At 45.3% G+C, this 19,608-nt stretch overlaps 1 protein-coding gene across 16 annotated transcripts in view; it reads left to right on the forward strand.

The window, feature by feature from the left end:
• The window catches only part of Ank3 (ankyrin 3), a 632,326-nt gene that overhangs the window by 425,570 nt on the left and 187,148 nt on the right, over nt 1-19,608 (forward strand). For 12 of the 16 annotated variants that reach the window (XM_085842859.1, XM_085842860.1, XM_029482226.2 and 9 more), the window contains 2 exons: nt 1,429-1,614; nt 3,513-3,611. In XM_085842859.1, coding sequence (XP_085698985.1) covers nt 1,429-1,614; nt 3,513-3,611 — 285 coding nt within the window. Of the gene's footprint in view, nt 1-1,428; nt 1,615-2,283; nt 2,308-3,512; nt 3,612-19,608 lie in introns of all 16 variants that reach the window. The other 4 variants (XM_085842862.1, XM_085842863.1, XM_085842865.1 and 1 more) reach the window with 1 other exon arrangement.

Below are 19,608 nucleotides of genomic sequence, written 5' to 3' on the forward strand. Positions count from 1 at the left end.
TCGTGGATAGGATCCACACAGGAAGAAACTGCACGGAAATGTCCCTGACAGTCCTTGTCTGATATTATGCAATCCTTGAATGTGAATGTGGCACTGTGTATTCAGTCCAGCAAGGATGGAGGCTTTTATAAATTTCCCAGCAAAGGTTTGAATGATAAATGTCTTCATTAGCATTCAGGTACCTAGTTCCCTCTTCTGCCTCACTGATGCTCGACTGACATACCTGCACCAGAGGACTACAGAAAGAACCATGATCACAGTAAAAATGATGAGAAAACATGCCCATCTGTTCACCAATAAAAATCACCTTGAGCGTTCCTTTGGGTCTGTAGAAATGAAGCCATGGTAGAAGTACCATGTGAGATGTTGTTGGGGTGCTTCCTCCTGTGTTGTTTCTCTCTCTGCTCAGCAACACTACCCCAGGCAACAGCTAACAAAGCTCTGTGGAATCTATACCTGTCTCTTCTTTGTCAAGTCCCAGGGAACTTCGGAGCATAAAAACACAATGCACAGAATATGCATGTACATCCAGATAGATTCTGGAATTACATTTCACTGAACTCCCAGAAGCACAGGCACCCTTCGTTCAGCAGTGGGGAACACTAGGCATTACTGGGCAAAGAGTCCACATGTCATACAGAAGGAAGGCTTATGGCATGGCATGTGGGGATCTGGCACACGGCGTGGTGACTATTGCAGCATGTTGTGTAGACCAGAATTGCTGGAAGAGTACATGTCTAATGTTCTCACTAGAAGAGTATTAGGCATTTGAGGTGATGTGGATGCGTAGTACCTTAATTTCATAATTCCATTGTATTCATAAGTCACAACATCATATCGTCCCTATAAATGCACACAGTTGAGATAACAAACTATTGAAGTTGGGTACTATGTGATTGCTGAGTAATTCCCCTCACTGCTTAGAGAGGCCAAGAGCTTCTCACATAGACCTTTCTTAGTATGGTGACAGCTGCACTCTCCTCCAGACATAGGCTAGGTCATAATGAGTCCTCACCCCATCTTTAAAGTATCGACAAGGAAGTTCACAACTTATTTAAAATCTGAACTTGACAATACTGTTTCGTAAGATTGCTTTATGTATATTGGCATTTGGATATCAATTCTATTTACATAGCACCGTTACATATTTTTAATTTTTTTCCAACTAGTGTGTAATTAATTAAGAGCCTTGGAAAGGAAAAAAGTTCATAAACAGAAATTTCTTTTTTTTTAAAATTGAATATATGTGTATGTGTACACACACACACACGTTATTATAGACGTAACTAAGTAATGGGTATGTGCTTATGTGCTTTTAAATCTGCTAAACCCCAAACAAAAACTGGTCCTTGACCATCCCTGATTTGATAACAGAATCCTAAGAAAGTACCCACCTTGGCTGATCCTGACACAACCTTCTGTTTGTAGGACGGCTTCACACCATTGGCCGTGGCTCTGCAACAAGGTCATGACCAAGTCGTGTCCCTCCTGCTCGAGAACGACACGAAGGGAAAAGTGCGCCTCCCAGCCCTCCACATCGCAGCCCGGAAAGACGACACCAAGGCAGCAGCTCTGCTCCTGCAGAATGACACAAACGCGGACGTGGAGTCAAAGGTAGGGCCAGATCGATCGTGTCAGCCTTTTGCATCCTTGGCTTAAATCACGCGGGCAACCTTTGGGAACACCGGGTCTCCCTCCTGGCAAGCTTGTGTCAAAAGAAATAGAAGATCACTGAAAGGGATGAGAACATGTTTGCCGTGCCAGCCCACGCTGTCACCCCGTGCCTCAGCCTGAGAAGCCAGAGAACGCTGTCCATGCTGTGGTATCTTATGCATGCCAAAAGGGAGGCAACTTCCAAAGAAAAGGATTTCCACGCTTCCACGGTTTCTTCCCTTCCGGTTTCATGAAGGGATGTATTGAACAGGGCAGGTCAAACATGAGAGCCACGCTATAACGTTCTAGTGACCGTGGATGATGACCACTATGGTGATAGGCAGCGCAGCCAGGGTGCATGCGCTGTGGGAAGCTTGCCTGGGGGAAAGAGCCACAGCCGAAGACTCCCGTAGTCTTGCTTGGAAGTCCATAGGGGGAAAATGGGGCGACGGACTAAGTCTCTGTGTAGCCGTTCTTTGTGGAGTCTAGCTTTCTTCCTGCACCCGACCCCCTTCCATCTTAGCTTCCATCTTCATCCCGTAGCTGCCATGAGCTTCCTGCCGTCCACGTCACCGAGTGAACTAACCGTTCATTTTTTCCTCCTCTTTGCCTCCCAATGTGTTAACCTAGATGGTGGTGAATAGAGCAACTGAGGTATATTTATGTATCTGTCTCTGTTTTTTTTGGTTTTGTTTTTGTTTTTTTGTTGTTTTGTTTTTGTTTTTGTATAATCGGGATCTGCTTCATCGCTTTCCATCTCCTAGGTTTGCTGCCTCATCCCGCCCACCCCTGCCCCTCCTTCTTTGCCTTGCCTTCTGTAGGCTAGAATCCTGCTTCACCCATCCCCTGGCCCTGAAGGAGCATGTGCGAGAGCAGACAGCAGGTGAATGGCCAGGGCTTTCTGCAGCTGAACTCGGCATTGGGAAGGAAGATTTAGGAATCCTCGAAATACCTTATGAGTATTGTTACAGAGACGAAGGCCTCTGACACTTCTGATGCTTATCGGCTGTACCTAAAGCTGCAGACACCCCTGTCGCTCCACTCCTCCGGGACTCAGTCTTTAGGGTTCTGCATGACACCTTACCCTCCGTGGTGTCAGCAACAGGAGAGTTTCTCAGAACGGTGCAACCTGACCCACCTTCCATTGAGAGGCAGAGATGGCTAGCATGGCTAAGAAGCTTGCTAACAAACCAGACACCCATCACCTCTTTTAGGTTTCGATTTGGCAGGGGGGATGGGGAAAATGAATTGCTGCATGTTTGACTTTTTATTTATTTATCTTTAAGGACGTAAAATGACCATGGCAGAAAAGCATCCCTAAAACTGTGTGCCTGAGCAGGCAGGCGCTAACAAAACGGATGAGCATCTCTGTTGTCTGTAGAACATGATCTTCTTTGATATAAACATCATACCTTGACGGTTTAATACCTCTAGAGGCCAACCCCCAAATTGCTTTAGTTCTTAAGACTGGCATTTACTGTTGGCTCACCTGAATTGTCCTGTAAGCTAATTGAATTTATTTTCAAGAGTCTCCATGGCCAGTTCTTTTACTTGCCTAACACAGCAGTTGTAATGGAGCCACACAGCTGTGAACTCTAAGGGTTTTTGAACTGTTGGCTTCCGCACAGTTCTGCTAGTGGATCCCTTGAATTCATCAGTCTCCATCCCTGGGTTTTTCCTGGCTTTCCCTCTGCCTGTGAGCGTGGGCTTCCTTAGAAACCCTACACACCATTGACCCTGGCCAAAGCCTAGCACACACTGGAATGTGGACCCCCAGCATATTTTGCTCCCTCGTGTTTATTTGAGCACAGGAAGAGCTGGAAGGAACCAACCGACCATTTGTCCTGTTTTCTTCACAGAGTGGCTTCACCCCGCTCCACATAGCTGCCCACTATGGGAACATCAATGTGGCCACGTTGCTGTTAAACCGAGCGGCTGCTGTGGACTTCACCGCACGGGTGAGTACATGCGTGGCAAAGCATCCCACTTTCAAGGAATCTCAGATGGCTTTGATAGGTAGTATGACCTTCCGGTCATTGAGAAATCAGGCTTGTTACCCTACCTGGCATACCTCTTGTTATTATATAGGGATGCTTGTTTCCTAAAAAGGGAAGGTAAACACAGATTGGGAGTGTATGTCAATAGGATGGATCACAGATAATAAACTCTTATAGAGAAAATACATGTAAGTGATTGCCATTCCCACAGCAGGGAACTACATGCACTTGTCCATGTGAGCTATTGTAGAAGTGCTAGAAGTTATTCGGTTGCGTGGATATGGGAGGAGCCCCAACACACTCCATTCCTGGCCCTGTCTGAGAAGCAATTGGCAGTTGACGGTGACTAGAGGAAGGAGAGTCACTTTTCCCAGGGATTTGTGACCATGAACGGTTATCTGTGTTCCAGTGGATGACCCTGGACCTCTCTGCAAGGTGGCACTGATTTGATTCAATGTGATATTTTGGGGGTGGGCAGGGTTAAGTTGGTGGAGGGACGTGTTAGAGAGGGTAATCAGAGGGTGGTTACGATCATAACCCATTGTATATATGTATGAAATTTGCTGTGGGGCTTAAGTTTGCTACTTGTAAGATGAATAAAGGATATAGACCTAATAAAGTGATATTGATTCACTATCGACTAATAAAGTGATATGAATTCACTATCCCATCATAGAAAGTTAGGGACAGACCACCACCACATGGCACCCCCACATCTGAACACCACGACATCTGAACACCATGACACCTAAGGCATTATCTTTGAGGCAAGCTCATCTTCTAGAAAGATGGGTTGAGGTGAGGTGGCGTGTAAGGCCAGTATGAGCTGTGTAGCAGGAAAAGTAAAATCACCTTTGAAATCATTGGTACGTGGGCAGGACTAGGCCAAGCATTTTATCTCCAGAAGAAAAGCTGAGTTCATCCCTATTTAACAGGCAAGGTGGGCTTAGCCCTGATCTTGGGGCCGGTGGTTAAGAGGAAGCAGGATTTCAGACTCAAAGAATGAAGTCACTCCCTTATCTGACAGAAGGCAGTTGCTCAGTCTTCGTACGGTTCATTAGTTCTAGAGAAAAATTAGCAAGTTCTCAGGTGGCACCAATAGATCTCCACTGTGGCCATCCATGCATTGAAAGGCATTGTTGGTTTGAGTGACTAGAGAGAATTGCTTCTCACTTGGAATTCCGCTACCCCCTCCATTTGACTCCGAGTTCACCTTTGACTCCCAGAAGGGCGCTTCAGAGCGCTTCCATTAGCCTGCATTAGCACTAAAGTTCAGATTTGGCCTTCTGGGTTTGTCTGTATAATTCACAGCATAGACAAAACTTAAGGTCTTGTATTACTCAGGGTTTCTATTCCTTCACAAACATCACGACCAAAAAGCAAGTTGGGGAGGAAAGGGTTTGTTCAGTTTATACTTTCCACATTGCTGCTCATCACCAAGGAAGTCAGGACTGGAACTCAAGCAGGTCAGGATGCAGAGGCCATGGAGGGATGTTCCTTACTGGCTTGCTTCCCCTGGCTTGCTCAGCCTGCTCTCTTATAGAACCCAAGACTACCAGCCCAGGGATGACACCACCCACAATGGGCCCTCCTACCCTTGATCGCTTATTGAGAAAATGCCTTACAGCTGGATCTCATGGAGGCATTTCCTCAAGGGAGGCTCCTTTCTTTGTGATAACTCCGGCTTGAGTCAAGTTAACACACAAACTCAGCCAGTACAGGTCTTTTAATCAGAACATTTGGGAAGTCCATGTCTGGATGTCTTTGAAGCTGGCCTCTGCCTTCAGTGAGAAAGTTCTGTTGCTGCTGAGGGTAAGATTAGATTTGAGAGGATGCTTAAGCAAATGAAGAGGGAATTACAGTATTGTCACAAACCTTTAGGCTACTCAAGTGTGCCCATTTCCCTCCCAGTGGTGACTGTGCTCATTATGAGCGATGATCCTTTATTGATTGAAGATCGATGGAAACCTCAGACCTGCATGTTAACCTCACATGCATCACTGTTCAGTGATGCAAAACAAGATACCAACTTGGGTTGGTATAAAATATACCACACTTGCTGCTTTTTGATGGATCTGAAAGCCATCCTCCCTAGCCTGTCCCGATTGATGAGGGCTCTCGACACTGTGTGGCGAAGGCTGAAGTGCAGTTGGGTTATATATTAGGCCTTGCACTCTTGCTGACTCCCAACAGCCTCTGCTTCTCTTTGTTGGCTGTGATGGCTGGCTGGCTTTAGGGTGTCAGAGGAGACTCTTTAGAAGGAGCTTGCCCATCTTACGTTCTAAATTCCTAGTAATCCCATCACTAGGAATCTGTCTGCTGCACTAAGGTAGTAGAGGTCTCTCCCTACTTATACTCAAAGGCAGATTCGGTCATGGTTTCCCTCTGGAAAGAAGCAAGGTGAACTTTGCAATTAGGGTCACATTCAAGCTGCTCAGAGCAATGAAGGGTAGCCGATCAATTTTATGTGCTAAGAACCAGCTGCAAATTATAACCACAAATCACAGTCTGAGAACCAGGTGTGGATGGTGGTGTAGGAGGAGATATTTAGGGTAAAATACCAAACAGCAGAAGCAGTCTTTGTCTTTAGGGAGGGAGGTGTGGGGTTCTGTGTGCTTACCGTGACTGGATATGAAGAAGGACTGAACTGTTGCAGATTGAGGTTTGTGGCCGGTAGCAGTGCTATAGGCTGGTGGCAGTGCTATAAGGACACAGAGAGGGGATATTAACTAGTCAAAAGCCAGATGCATAGGAGCCAGGATAGCACCTGCAGGTGTAGGTGTTTCTGAAACCGACGAGGGACAGACACAAACCAGTATGACCAAGGGGAGGCAAATGGACTGACATCCCATGAGAGATTCTGACAACTGGAGGGGCTCCATATCTCCCAGACTTGCACCCTAACAGTTTAAATCTTCGAATTGCAACTTTGCCCTGCATTTATAAACTGCCTCAGCTGACACCTTCAGTGTGTCTCCTTGTATCATCTAAGCAGCTAACCCACACCATCCCTGGGTCCCCTATAGAACTGCTAAACGCTGCATTGCAGTGTGAGCTTTCTGCAGCCTGAACTGAGACAGCTCTGACAGCTCTGACACCGTCTGAACTGATGCCCAACCCTTGTTCTCATTGCAAATCCTCCCTCTCTCGGGGATGAGACTATAACTCAGACACCTCAGAGGGCCTGCTGATTGTCATTCTGGGAAGGACCACTTACAGGCTGGGGTGAGGAAAGGCCAAATCACATTGAGTGGATGTTTGTCAAGTCCCTCCTGCTGACTGAAGGAGATTCACTTGTGCTCCTGCTTAGTTGTTTCCTAGTCTGACCCCTGGAAGGGTTAGAGGTTCATTCTAGAAGATTCCAGGTGGCTTACAGATTAAAACAGACAGAGTAGGTCTAGAAGGATGGAGTAGAAAAAGCAAGCGTTTGTTGCCAAGTGGCTGTGAGGAACTGGGGAATGAAGTAATATAACAAATGTAGACTTCAAACCTTTGAATATATGTACACATGTATATATGGAATATGGATATAGAAATGCATAAACACTTCTACTTTGGGCTGGAGAGATGGCTCAGAGGTTAAGAGCACTGACTGCTCTTCCAAAGGTCTTGAGTTCAATTCCCAGCAACCACCTGGTGGCTCACAACCATCCGTAATGAGATCTGACGCCCTCTTCTGGAGTGTCTGAAGACAGCTACAGTGTACTTACATATAATACATAAATCTTTTTTGTTTGTTTGTTTGTTTGTTTTTGTTTTTTGAGACAGGGTTTCCCTGTGTAGCTCTGGCTGTGCTGGAACACGCTTTGTAGACCAGGCTCAGAAATCCGCCTGCCTCTGCCTCCTGAGTGCTGGGATTAAAGGTGTGCGCCACCACTGCCCGGCTACATAAATAAATCTAAAACAAAACAAAACAAAACAAAACCACACTTCTACTTTACACATTTTATTAATTAATGCTTTGACAATTTCATGCCTATATACATACCTATGCATACATATAACACATCATAATATTGCCAGCAAACATCAGTGTCCAAGGATCTCTGCGACACTCTGAATTGGAGTCCTGGCTGTAAATACCAGCCCTGGTATAGCTGGCTCCTGTGATCTATCGTTACTTTGAGAACCCTTGGAACCCAAGCAAGAAGCAAGAGCTGTTTACTCCGTACCTAGACTGTCCGAGCCATTCCTGAGTGTGGCTAACTTTAACTGAACCGGAATTTAAAATGGATATCCTTTGGGCTGAGCGTGGCAACACACTAACTGGGCAGATTTCTACAAGTTTGAGGCCACTGTGATCTGCACAAGCAGTTCCAGGCCAATCAGGGCTAGATAGTAGGACCCATAACATTTCATGTCCTACCTTTCGAGAATGTTTCAGGCACTCACCATTTGCCTGTGGCAAGCAGCTTGTGTAGCACACACCACTGATATCTAACACTTTGGAACTGTCAGAGATTAGCTCAATTTTGTTCTCACCCCCTGCCCCACATCCCAGGCCTGCCTTCCCTATGGTGGCACAGTGACCTTTGAATGTCACCTGCCTCTCAGGGAAAGTGTTTGCTCCCTGCCCAGTAGGTTTCCACTCTTCACTATTCTTGGAGCATCCTGTTAGCCCTGCTTTATGCCTGTCACACATCCTGTCTGGCATCTACATTGTGCAACATCTACAGTGCTGTACTTTCAAGACCACTGATATCTGTAGCTTCTTTCTGCTTCCCAGACATCTCTCCACACCAGCCTCCGTGCGGTTGACTTTAACATGAGCTTCATCCTCTGAGCCTTCCAGGGCAGACCTCAGTAGGGACTGTGAATGTGATCCTTATAGCTATGGCTCTTTGAAGATTAAAAAGCCATGTATTTCAGAAAACCATTCCTCACTGTTCTGAAAACAAGAAGGCAGGGTGTTTGTGTGGCCAGAGAGCCCTTTGTCTCCCTGCCATGACCAGGCACCCTTGGCATACCAGCATACCAATGGAGTCACCAAAAGGCTCTGTGGCATTCCATTCAACTGGAGGGCTGTCCCTAAGTGTGAACAACATTAAGAAGCCTCCCTGTCTCCTTCCCTTTCTCTCAGGTAGAACTTATGGTCACAGTGCTTTAAAAGCTATAATTAATTAAGCATGTAATAAATTCCTGCTTCCATGTTAGCCTCTTATACTTAATATCTCAATTATATGTGAGGACTGAAATGCAATAAGATACACTAACAGCCCCCTCCCATACCCTGCTCTACATACAAGAGATTTTTAATTCCTCAAGGTCAAATCTGTATCTTCTTGCACACTGTGGAGTCTACAGGGTTGAGAACTCAGCACCTGGCCCTGGGAGAGACTGAGTGTAAGTTTACAAAGTTCAAAGGGGAATAACAACATCGCTTCTGGGATTCTCTGCCTATTATATAGAGTGGATCTTGTTCTTAAGCCTGATTCTTTCCCAGTTCACCAAACTCTGATTGTTTTGGTCTGAAATGTGTTTAGACTTACAAGCTGCTCCCCACCCAAGATCAGCTATACTGGGTAAGGAGGGATGCCAGGAGAGTCCGTGGAATTCCCCAAGCCATTCACCAAACCCAAGTGGTGAATGTCAGGTGCTAAAGGATGGAGTGCTTTTAGCATCATTCAACTCACATGTGTAGATGGCCTTGTTAAGGACAGCCAAGCCATGGGGGTTCGGGGTGTTAGCATCAGGACCTCAGACTCGGAATGTGAGAGCACACTCTAAGCAACTTCCAGAGGGTGTGTAGAGGAACATCAGCATGCCCCAGTTAAGAATATGGCTGGGGCTGGCGAGATGGCTCAGTGGCTAAGAGTACTGACTGTTTCTCCAAAGGTCCCGAGTTCAATTCCCAGCAACCACATGTTATCTCACAACCATCTAAAATGGGATCTGATGCCCTCTTCTGTCATGCAGGCATACATGCAAATAGAGCACTTATATAAATATATACATCCATCCATACATCCTTTTTTTTTTTAAGAGTATGGCTGAATCCCTATTGACTATTTTACTGGTTCAGAATTAATGAGTCCAGACTTTGGTTTCTGAAACTGAATCTTTACATGCACAGGTTTAAAATGCATCTCCCTCAAATTGCAGTTCCTTTGTAAATCAAATAAAAGGAATTAAAAAGACACCAATAGCTTCTATTTATTTGCATTTTATCCTTATAGACATAGCTGCTCTGGAAATCAGTTTATCTCCCAATGTAGGGTCTACCAAATCAAAGGCTTAAAAAAAAATTTAAAATAAAGGTGAGGATGTGAGTATGTTGGTAAAAGGATATGAGTTATAGAAACATGGCCACCCTACATAGTCCCTGCATCCAACATACTCTTGTTGCCATGGTCACAGTAGCATTTCTATCTTGGACGTGACAAAATAAGTGAGTCTTTACAAGGTGGGTAGAGGAATCTACCCTTGTGTAGATTGCTCTTACAACTTGCAGGCCATGTCGATGTTTTTCTAAATTCTACCCTCTTGGAGAGTCTCCTGTGTGCTTTCTTTGAAGAAATATATGTGCCTTAGACCCACTCTTACACAGGAGCCACACTGCTCTCTTTCCACATGGTGTGGGACTCAATTGTTCCTCACCCAAAGAGGTGAGTGTCCTAGTAGCACACAATATGTAACAGAGAAAGGGAACACATGGGACCTGGGCAGATGGCCTTGCTTCACATGGCACTGGTCATGAACACGGTCTGGGGTGGATCCCTCCATCACCTGGCCTTTTTGACTCTTGGGGCCAGGGTTCACTAAGGATTCCAGGCTGCCCTCAAACTTGTGATTCTCCTGCCTCAGCTTCCCAAGAGGTTGACCAGTGGCATGTACCACTTCCTCCAGTCTGACCTGCAAGTTTTTGGGTTTTGGTTTATTTTGTTTTATTTTGAGACAGAGTGTCACTCTGTACTTTTGGCTGGCCAAGATCTCACAGAGATCTGCCTATATCTGTCTCACAAGTGCTGGGGTTAAAGGTGCCCATCACCGTACCTTTCTATTCCAGCTTTCCTAAAGAACTAGTAGGGAGCTGACTGTCAAATGCAGGCCCTTCCTCACTGCCCAGCCATCCTGTCTGACTTTCATGACAAGTAGATCATATTGAAGGCACATTGCTAGATTCCCACAAGGCCTTGCAGTTCACCCCTCTACTCTCTTGTAAGTGACAGCACTGTCGTACACACAGTGGGTTCACTAAGAGGTCATAATACATGGTCATGCTCTGGCACCTGAAGAAGACTATCCATGTCCATCTCACTTGAGATGCGCGGCCAACCATTAGGAGCTCCTGATGCCTTTGTGGTGGTGGCTGTCACTGTCACCAGAGGTCACTCACTCACTCTAAAACAGACTTCCCTCAAGAGCATGGCACATGTCCAATAAATAGATTGTAGCATTGTGGCAGGTCTCTGGAGCACTTCCAATAATCAGAAATGTCACGTCCAGAATGTCCTGCAGGACAGTGTGCTGTGGTTTAGGTCAGCAGTGCAAAGTCAGCCTTTAAGAAGTATTTAAGGGATGAGGAGAGATGGCACTGCAGTTCAGAGCACTTGCTGCTCTTGCAGAGGACTGGACTTTGGTTCCCCATGCCCATGTGAGACAGCTCGCAACTGAGACACCAGGGGATAGGATATCCCCTTCTGGCTTCCTTGGCACCCACAAACACACAGACACATACATGATAAAGATAAAATAAATCTTAATAGAAAAAGAAGTTAGTCACATGGTATAGCCTGGAGAAGGAAGAACTCCAATAATGAACAACAACAACAACAAAAAAGTGACGGAAACTGGAAGGCTCCTGTCCCTCTCCCATTTCCCCTGGACTTCAGTCCATGTACGGAGAGCATTTTTTTTGGTGACCTAAATAAATCTTATTTTGAAATCCTGCAAATCAAAATTCTATTAAGGCCGGAGTCAGCAGAGCTTAGCTTTCCTCATTTGCACAAAAAAAAAAAAAAAAAAAAAAAAAAACTTTCCCTTTCCACCAGTTAGCTCCAGAAGCTGCACTGGGCTGCCATGACCTGGGCTGACCTCCCACGGAATATCCCAGTACATTCCCCATACTGCCTGTCCAAAGATGTCACTTTTGGGTTATTCAGCTGCACCCTCATCCTGGACTCCTCCTCTGGTGACTTGAGGATTGTTGAAGAGCAGAGGAGCCCATAAAGAGAAGTAGTTAGCACTTTGCACACCCCAGAGTTGAGGGGAAAGTGCCTCTAGGCATGTGCATGGTCCTCTGAAGCAAGAGAGTCTGGGAAGACACGTTCAGAGAGGAGACCTGTGTGGATTAACATAGGTGGAAAACCTGTCAAGGTGACACTTCACTAGAAACACAATTATTGGAGTCGGTCCAAATATGAGAGCTCTGAGGTGGAGCACACGCTAGTATGAGCACAAAAGAAGTATTAAACACGAAAAGGAGAAAAACAACAGAGGCTGCATCTCAGATCCAAGTGTGGCTGAGTCTGCAGAGGAATGATTGGGCCAATCAGGGCGGTGACAGCCAGGCTGAGGGCACATAGACAGGAGTTATTGATGGTGCACATGGAGGAGCTAAGATAGAAGTGTTCCTTGTATGTTGTGGGGTGTGTGGAAGTGAAGCCAGGCTTGGTTGGGAGCACGTGCACTTGCTATCCCTGGTCATGTGTGGAAGAGGACTGTGGGTGAGACATTGCCGATGGTGGTTTCTGTGCTCCCCACAGTCCTCCCAGAACCTGTCAAGGGATAAGGGGGCATCATTTTCCTTGGAAGACTTTGTAATTGATAGAGAACACTTTTGTCCATGATTAGCATATATTATACATAATGGCGGGCTTCATTATGGCATTTCCCTACTTATATATAATATACTTTGATCTTTTGCACCCTAGAGGCATTTCTGGTTTTCCGCAAGGCTTAGCATGCAATGAGAGTAGCACAGCCTCTGTGCATAAGGAAGGTCTGCTTTAAATCCCACATGCAGTCGTCCAGTGTCCATAACACAGCTGCCCAAACATACTGAATCAAGCATCTATGTATAGTCATGTGAGAGAGCAGGACCACATCCCGGGAAAAAGGGAAGCGGAGAAAGTCTAGACCAGCGCTTCTCAACCTGTGTGTCTCGGCCATCAGAAAACACATATTGCCAATGGTCTTAGAAACCCCAACCATCAATTTATTTCCTCTGCTGCTCCGTAACTGTAACTTTGCTACTCAGGTGGTGTTTCAGTTGTGAACTGCTGCTCTAGAAGTTGGTACTCACCATGGCATTACTCCTTTAGAGACACCAAACATACATATACACACATACACACATGCATACATATACATAAATATACATACATAAATGCACACATGCACATACACACATATACACATGTGCCCCTGACAGCATCTCTTAGTTCTTACTATAAGAACTTTGAAAAGAAGAAACTCATGCAGAATTCCAGCCGACCTAGACTCCCACCTTGTTGAACTCACAGGACCCCACTTGCACATAGAGCTCTATGTAAGCCCTTGAGTATAACAATGATTTCCATTTTAGACCAGGGAGCTAGAAAGTAACTGCCTGTGCATGACTCTGGAGTCATTTAGGATAAGAAACAGTGACGTGGGGACTAGGGAGAGAGCTTAGCCAGCCTCTGCCAGCATGAGGACATGAGCTGGGATCCCAGAGCTCACATAAAAAGCCAGGCATGGCAACACTTAGCTACAGCCCCGGCGCTGGAGGAGATGATGGAGGAATGGGAGGATCACAGGAGCTCAATAGCCAACTAGCCAGCCTAGCTGAGTCGGGGAGTTCTGCCTTCAGGGAGAGACACCAGCTCAAAAGTAAATTGGAGAGCAATTGAGAAAGATACACATATACACACACATACACATGCACACATGCACATATGTACATAAGCACATACACATATGCACACATACGCACATATGCACTCGTGTACATATACACACATACACATACGTACACATATGCATACATACACATATGCACATACACACATTTATACACATGCACACACACATACACACATGCACATATATACACACATATACATACATACACATATCCACATACACATATTTACACACATACACACATATGTACATACACACACCACAAAAGAAGCTCTGTGTGTGTGTGTCTGTGTGTGTGTGTATGTGTGCACACGTGTGCGCATGTACGTATATAATCAACATAAGGTTACAATGAAGTTGGAAGATTCTGATAACAAAGGCCCATGTGTGCCTACCTATAAACTTCATGCAGGCTACAGGCCAGAGAAATCTGATGTCTGGCAGTTTGTTCTCTGGGAATATCCAGGTACAGGATGAATTAAATCCATCCTTTATTTTTTAATAATCATGCTTTGGATATTTGCAATGAACTTCCCATAGCTAGAAATCTAGTGACCTCATAACAAAGACACAGAACACACATTCTTGGCAAGGCTTACAAGGCAAGCCTTTCACTACGAGGAACGAGTCTAGAGGTTGAAAACAGATTTCCCAATAGTTCATTAGTGAGGGCCTCTTGCTGACTCTCGAAGTCTGCAGTGGGCACTTGGCCAGCCACGTTTTTAACAAGCATGTCCCATGATTCTTTTGATCAGACAAGATTAGAAACTATTTGCCAAGGTCAGGCTGGGAGAGTCTTTGTCTACAAGTTACCCAAAGTTGCATTATAGAAGTCTTTTTAAATAATCTTTAAAAAAAAAAAAACGGCATTGTCTCTTAATCATTCTCTTAATGTTTACAGCACTTTAATAACAATCTGGGTTTACATTGCATCTTAAAGCTTACAAAGGACATGTGTATGTAGCATTTCCTTCGAACCCCACAAGAACAGAGGAAGTTCCATATTTTGACAGAGGGAAATATTGAAGTCACCAAGGAACTAACTGATGGTCCCAGGTCTCACCTGGAATAAAGTTGCAGAGCAGGGATCTGAACTCGGGCTTTTTCTCCAGCCTCGTGGATTCAGTTCTGAACCATCCAAGCTAGAGCATCCACGGAGCTGGAGGAGTGTGAGGTCAGGGCACAGTGGGCTGGAAAGCCGAGGACTGGGCTCTGGCTCTTGGCAGAACATATCTGCTCCTTAGGACAAAGGCTTTGCGCCCATGCAGAGGCTTCCTTCTCTAGCCCTGATGAGCCTCAAAGGCACCATTTCCATTCCTTCATGTGTCTGAAACTTTAGCAAGTGCCTTGTTTATCTGGAGACAAAATGGAGGCCAATTAACCAAGAACGGGGGGGGGGGGGGGGAGATACATTTCCAAAGAGCAGGGATCCCGAAAATCTGTAAAAGTTCATTTACTTTCTAGGGGGAATAGAAGGGAAAAAAAATCTCACCTGGAAACAAGCTCTGGATGTATCAATGTTGACTGAGTGGTAAGGAAGACTTACCATTCCAGTGGCCCTCCATGTTTTGGCTTTGTGGTTTGGGTGGTAGAATGTTAGGAAACTGGTTGGAGTGATTTATTGAAACCACTCTATTTATGAGAAGCATCACTAAAAGTCTAGAATCTCCAGAAACCTCACTGAACCCAAATTTTGAAATGACACTCTTCAATATACAGGAAGGAAATTGATTTTGTGGTTTTGACACTTTTTCAAATTTAATTATTTTATTTTACATGTATGAGTGTTTTGTTGCCAATTGTCTGGGCACTACTTGTGTGCCTGGTGTCTGTGGAAACTAGCAAAGAGAGAGTCAGATCCTCTGGAACTGGAGCTACAAACAGTTTTGAGCTGCTGTGGGGGAACTGGGAATCAAACCTGAGTCCTCTGAAAGAGTGGCCATTGTTCTTAACTACTCAGCTGTCTCCCCAGCACCCAATTTACTATTTCATTCTTCAGTGCTTGCCAGACCTCATTTCCCCACACCCCCACCCCCTGAGTTAAAAGCATTCATTTCTCTTTTTGTTAGTTTCATTTGAGAATTCCATGCATAGTAAAATGTATTTTGACTGTATCTACCCCATCCCCTACAACTTCCCCAGAACCTTCCCTCACACCCCCCCTCCCAACTGCGATTTCACATCCTTGTTTGTTGTTTGATTGTTTGTTTGTTGTCACACCTCACTGAGTTCTGTTACAGCTGCCAGTGTATGCATGGGCATGGGGTCATCCACTGAAACACGGGCACACTATGGGTCCACACTCCTGAAGAACACTGTCTCTCTCTTAGCACCTGTTAACTGCCAGCAGCTCTTAGCTAGACCTATGAATTCCTGAGCCCTTCTCCCCGGATTGCTCATCTTTTGTGGAATAACTGAAACGCACTTTGAAAGATATATTTTAAAAGTGTAGAGTTGGGTACCATGGGTGGCAACTGTAATCCTAGTACCTGGAAGGCCGAGACAGGAGAATCACCATGAGCTCCTGGCCAGCCTAGTCTACAGAATGTGAAAGCCTTCTTCACGCTTACTTCAGCGGTTCTCAACCTCTGGGTCGTGACCCCTTTGTTGGTCGACTGACCTTTTCATAGGGGTAGTATATCAGATATTCTGAATATCAGATATTTACATTTACAATTCATAACCATCGCAACATTACAGTTATGAAGTAGCAACGAAAATAATTTTATGGTTGGGGGTCACCACAACATGAGGAACTGTTATTAAAGTGTCACAGCCTTAAGAAGGATTAGAACCACTGCTCTAAAATAAGAGTAACAAAGAATTGATATGGTGTATTGAATGCCTATTAGGATAGCAACCTAGATAAGACAAGAGCAAGCAAGAGTTTGGAGACCAGGGAACTCTTACATACATGATAGGAAAGTAAAACCATCTGGCCCCCATGAAAGAGTTGAGTGTTTGTTTGCTTAACAGAATTATTGTAAGGGGGCTGGAGAGATGGCTCAGCAGTTAAGAGCACTGGCTGCTTTTGCAGAGGTCCTGAGTTCAATTCCCAGCAACCGCATGGTGGCTCACAACCATCTCTGATGGGATCTGATGCCCTCTTTTGACACACAGGTGTACATGCAGATAGAGCACTCATATACATTAAATAAACCTTTTTTAAAAAGAGAGAGAAAGCAAAAATTATTGTAGGCACCATCAATTCCACTTTTGGGTACACGCCCAGCCCAACCCCACAAAAAGAAAGCATTGTAGAGGGAGATTGTTCACCTGGCTTGCTAGCAGCATTGTTCAGGAAAAGCTAGAAGCTAAAGACCCCATTGTCCAGGGGCAGGTGAATGGATCAGCAGGAGGTGATACACATTTAGACTATCACCACCTCAGGAAAAGTAAGAGAAGCATACTGCACTCCAGATGCCACCAAAGGACCTCTGCTCGGGTGCAATGAGCCATCACAGTAAATGCAAAAGCTGAGTGATCACATCCATGAAATGTCCTGGACAGACAGACAGACACCAAGACAGAAGCAAAATGAAGACTTGACAGATGTCCTCTTAGGTACAGTTCCACGTTTCAAGGTGCAGAGAATTCTGGAGAGAGGTTGTGCCACGGTGCGAGTCACAGAAGGCTTACTTCATTCTGCCCGTAGTGGCTAAAACAAAACAAAGCAAAATGTTAACATATATGTAATTTACCACTATTAGTATATTGAAAGCCACCCCATTATGCTAGCTACACAGAAGTCCAGCGGGCTCTGAAGCCAGAGGGATGGGGGTTGGGGGGTCTCAGAGCTAAGATGGTATACTTATTCCTTCTCTTAGCAGTAACCCTTCCCATACATAATTTCTTCACGCAGTCATCAGCCCTCCTTCATTTAATTTAAATCCGATGTAAATTCTGCATTGTCGCAGCAAGGTAGGGAATCGGCCTGCCCTTGCTCTAGGGAAAAGCAGAAATGACCTTGCTTGGAGATGGTTTAAAGTGAACTTGTGTTTTTAATGGGAACACAGAAGGGAGAAATAACTAGGCAATCCTCAACAGAGGGAACTGTTTATTCCAGATCTCTGGCATTAACAGCCACGGGTAGGAAGGACCCCACCCCTTCCTACTGAGGAATAGCACGTGCATTGTTAGTTACCATGTGTGCTTCCAGTATGGTGTCTGTCCCTCCCCAGCCTGATGTCCCGGGTTTCTCGGCTGTGCTGCCCATAACAGCACAGTCTTGCTGTGGCCCTAAACATTCTCTTCTGATACCCCCTGTATTCATCTTGAGAGCTGCCTCTTCTGGAACCTTCTGATTTCACCAGGTGACTTCATGCCTGCATTACCTGAAGTTTCTCTATTCAAAATAATTCTTTCATAATAGCCTCAAGTGGAGCAATGATCTCACATGCTTTGGTCACTGTCTCTATAGGAATGAAGAGTGTCCTGCCTGGCGCTTGAATGCTTCTTAACTACCAGGCTCCATTCCTTTTTATTTCTTTTATTGCATTTAATTGTGTGCACGTGTGCACATGTATGTACTCTGTGTGTGTGTGTGTGTCTGTGTGTGTGTGTGTCTGTGTGTCTGTGTGTGTGTGTGTGTGTACTTGCGTGCGCACTCATGCATGCACTTGAACACATTCGGGCATGAACCCATGCATGCTTCAGGCACATGTGGAGGGCAGAGGACAAGCTGCATGCATTCATGCTCTGCACTCCCACCCCACCCGCCATCATGTGGGTCCCAGGGATCGAACTCAAGACATCAGGGTTTGGCAGCAACCGCCTTTCCTCATTGACCCATCTGACTGTCCCCCTGCCTAGCTCCATGTCTAATCTCTGCACCTTCTAGGCAGGCCTCTTGGCGTTCAGTGTTAGCAGCCTGATTTTATAGGTAAGAAATATGTGATGCCAAGAAACACAACTAGCTTGTCTTGAATTGTGCACATAGTGTTGGGCAAGCTCTAGAACTGAGCGTGGGTGACAGTCCAGCAACCCCAATCCACTACTGTTGTGGCCTTCTTCTAGATTCTCCATACTTCCCTAAGATTGGAGGGTTGCTGCAGGTAATTTCTCACCAACACAGCACTAGCCTAGTGAAGGAAGTAGCAACCTGGAGTCAGGAAAACTGTGGCAAATTACTTTTGAGTCTTGGAGATCATTCGTAAAATATGGATAAGCTTAATATCTCTCTTTCTAGGACCATCTTGTATTAAATGAGATTTTAAAAAGGAACATTTTTTGCTTTTCCTTCCTCACTTTTCATGTGACTCTTCTGGCCTGGAACTCACTCTATACAGACCAGCCTATTCTTGAGCTTGTGGGACCTGTGTTCCTCTGCCTCTCAGATGCTAGAATTTAAGGTGTATTCTGTCACAGTTGTATCTCTTGCCAGCCCTGTGATGGAGGTAGGGGAGGTATTTGTCTGTCACGTGGATGCACATATAAAATTACAGGATATAGCTCATTCCCTCCAGCATCCAGCAAGACAGCACATGTAGGAGCTTGAGTACCAGGTCTGTTCTCACACTCAGTGAGTTGTGCGTCTATGTGGATGTGTAAGGAGTGCCTGTAAAGTTACAGCCGGCATAGGGTTTCTTCTCATTGTTAGCAGTCTTCTTTCTTTTTCTAAGCCAGTTTTAGAGTTGAAAATACATAGCACAGATTTTTGTAGGGGCCTGGGGTGGGAGTAATCATTGTCATATAAACAGTGGCCTGTGCTAAGATGACTCAGAGGGAAAGCTGCCTTCGGTGGAGGCCCAGCAACCTGAGGTTTGACCCCTGGAATTTACAAAAAAGGTGGAAGAAAAAAACCAACTCCACCCGTGCACCACAGTACACAGGCCCCCATGTGCACATATCTTCAATACACAAGAGCAAATAAAGTAATGGATTGGGGAAAAAAACAATGGCCCAGTGGTTAAGAGCATTGCTGCTCATCCGGAGGACCCAAGTTCAGTTCCCAGCTCCAGCTGTCTGTAGTTTCTGCTCCTCTCCAGGAGTTTCGATACCTCTGACCTCTAGGACAGCACCTTGGTTCACATGAGCACACCCACACACAGATATGGACACACACGTGTGTGTAATGAAAATAAAGCAAAGTCTTTTCTGTTTTGAAAAAGAA

This window comes from Mus caroli, unplaced genomic scaffold, assembly GCF_978045245.1.
Source record: "Mus caroli unplaced genomic scaffold, Mus_caroli_1 scaffold_9, whole genome shotgun sequence".
Taxonomy (NCBI): domain Eukaryota; kingdom Metazoa; phylum Chordata; class Mammalia; order Rodentia; family Muridae; genus Mus; species Mus caroli.